A 2,146-nucleotide genomic window follows, 5' to 3' on the forward strand; every position below is an offset into this window, starting at 1 on the left:
ATTAATTTTAAGAGGCAGAGATTCCTTAGCTGCAATCTGACTTACAGAATTACAAAGTCACCATAAAGTAGTAAACACAGAAAAAAAATGTTTGGCAAAGAAGTAGGGGTCTTATTTCTCTGTAAAATGATGAAGATGATGAAACTTTACTTGCTGCAAAGCAACGGGCTTTTCTGAAGATCTCTTGAGGTTCTGTGTAGCTTTAAGATTTATGACCCAAGGAAATAGTTTTATACTGATATAGTTTTGTATTTGTATAAATAAAAACATGAATGATTCTTTTAATTAAAATAAACAAAATAAAAATGGGTCACAGGTTGGTATAAAATAATTTAATGTAAATAAATAGATTGGGAAAAATTGCAAATACAGAAGATAATAGTTAAAATATTATAGATTTTTGTTATTTGTATTTACTTTTATATGACATTAACAATGTAATATGTTATCTTTTTGAAATGCCTGAATTTACAACCCTTTAGAAAAGAAAATAGAGTTCCATTTAGTTAACAAATTTTAAATAAAAAAATATGAGTGAGTTTTGATAGGTTGTTACTGCTGACTAGCAGGACAGAGAAGAGAGTTGGATATGGGAAGCAATATGTTTATGGAGCATCTTAAGCAAATAGTCATCTCATGCAGCCTTGTTCCCTTTAATTTTTATTTCTTCTTTTTCTTTTTTAATAGAAAACAGCTATGAGAAACCACACGACAGTGACAGCCTTTATTCTTCTTGGACTGACTGATGATCCACAATTACAGGTTGTCATTTTTCTTCTCCTTCTTATCACCTACATGTTGAGTGTCACCGGGAACCTAACCATCATCACTCTCACCCTCCTGGATCCACACCTAAAGACGCCCATGTATTTCTTCCTCCGAAATTTCTCATTTTTAGAAATCTCCTTCACAACTGTATGCATCCCCAAATTTCTTGTCAGTATGGCAACAGGTGATAAGTCCATTTCTTACAATAACTGTGCAGCACAGCTGTTTTTTACTATTCTCTTGGGTGCATCCGAGTTTTTTCTTCTGGCTGCTATGTCCTATGATCGCTACGTGGCCATCTGCAAACCCCTGCATTACACCACCATCATGAGTGGCAGAGCCTGCACCTTGTTGGTCTTTGCTTCATGGTTGGCCGGTTTCATAATAATTTTTCCACCACTCCTTGTAGGTCTCCAGCTAGACTTCTGTGCAGCCAACACTGTAGATCATTTCTTCTGTGATGTTTCTCCGATATTGCAGCTCTCTTGCACAAACACGGATATAATAGAATTAATGATGCTTCTCTCAGCCATTTTAACGCTCGTGGTTACACTAGTGTTAGTGATTCTCTCCTACACAAACATCATCAGGACTATTCTGAAGATACCTTCTCCTCAACAGAGGAAGAGAGCCTTTTCTACATGCTCTTCTCACATGGTAGTTGTGTCTATTTCCTATGGCAGTTGCATCTTCATGTATGTGAAACCCTCGGCAAAGGAGAGAGTGTCTTTAAATAAAGGGATAGCTCTGCTCAGCACTTCTGTTGCCCCCATGTTGAATCCCTTCATTTACACACTGAGAAACAAACAAGTGAAAGATGCTTTTAAGCACATGATCAAAAAGAATTTTTTTCAACGAAGTGAACCACTTTAGTGATATAACTGAGGTTATGAATAAAAAAAAGGAAGTGTGGGGTGTGTCACAGATCTCGTCAATGTTTTATTCAAAATATTATCTATCTTTTGAATTGTAATTCTCATTGTGGCTTACCTAATCTCCAAAGTCTGTCCTCCACTGCTAGACTTCTTCTTCCTCATGCTGAGAGCATATATAAAAGATATTTCTTGTTTGTAGACAAATTCATTTGTCTTTTGTGTGTGTTTGTGTCTCTAGATTACCTTGCAAAGTTCTCTCACAGAAAGACAAAGTGAGACTTAATTTTTTCTATGTTTCTTTTCACTGTTCTGTAATCCAGCGACCCAATTTGGCATATATTCTAATAGAATTTAATACATTTCCCAGATTTGATCAGCTAATTTGTTTTTTATTTGTGGATTGCAAATTTGAAATCTGATTTATTAGTGTGCTTAGTAGAACTGCAGAGCAAATTAATATAGTGGCATTTCTTATGTTACACATTTTGATAGTTTCAAATTTT

The 2,146-nt window shown here is 35.1% G+C and overlaps 1 protein-coding gene across 1 annotated transcript; it reads left to right on the top strand.

The window, feature by feature from the left end:
* Positions 1-614: 614 nt before the first annotated feature.
* LOC102426327 (olfactory receptor 6C74) lies at positions 615-1,697 on the top strand. Its single transcript, XM_006101296.1, has one exon. It carries the CDS (start codon positions 697-699, stop codon positions 1,639-1,641), a length of 945 nt encoding a protein of 314 aa, XP_006101358.1. The 5' UTR covers positions 615-696; the 3' UTR covers positions 1,642-1,697.
* The last annotated feature ends 449 nt before the right edge of the window (positions 1,698-2,146 follow it).

Source organism: Myotis lucifugus, unplaced genomic scaffold (assembly GCF_000147115.1).
Source record: "Myotis lucifugus unplaced genomic scaffold, Myoluc2.0 scaffold_350, whole genome shotgun sequence".
In the NCBI taxonomy this organism is placed as follows: domain Eukaryota; kingdom Metazoa; phylum Chordata; class Mammalia; order Chiroptera; family Vespertilionidae; genus Myotis; species Myotis lucifugus.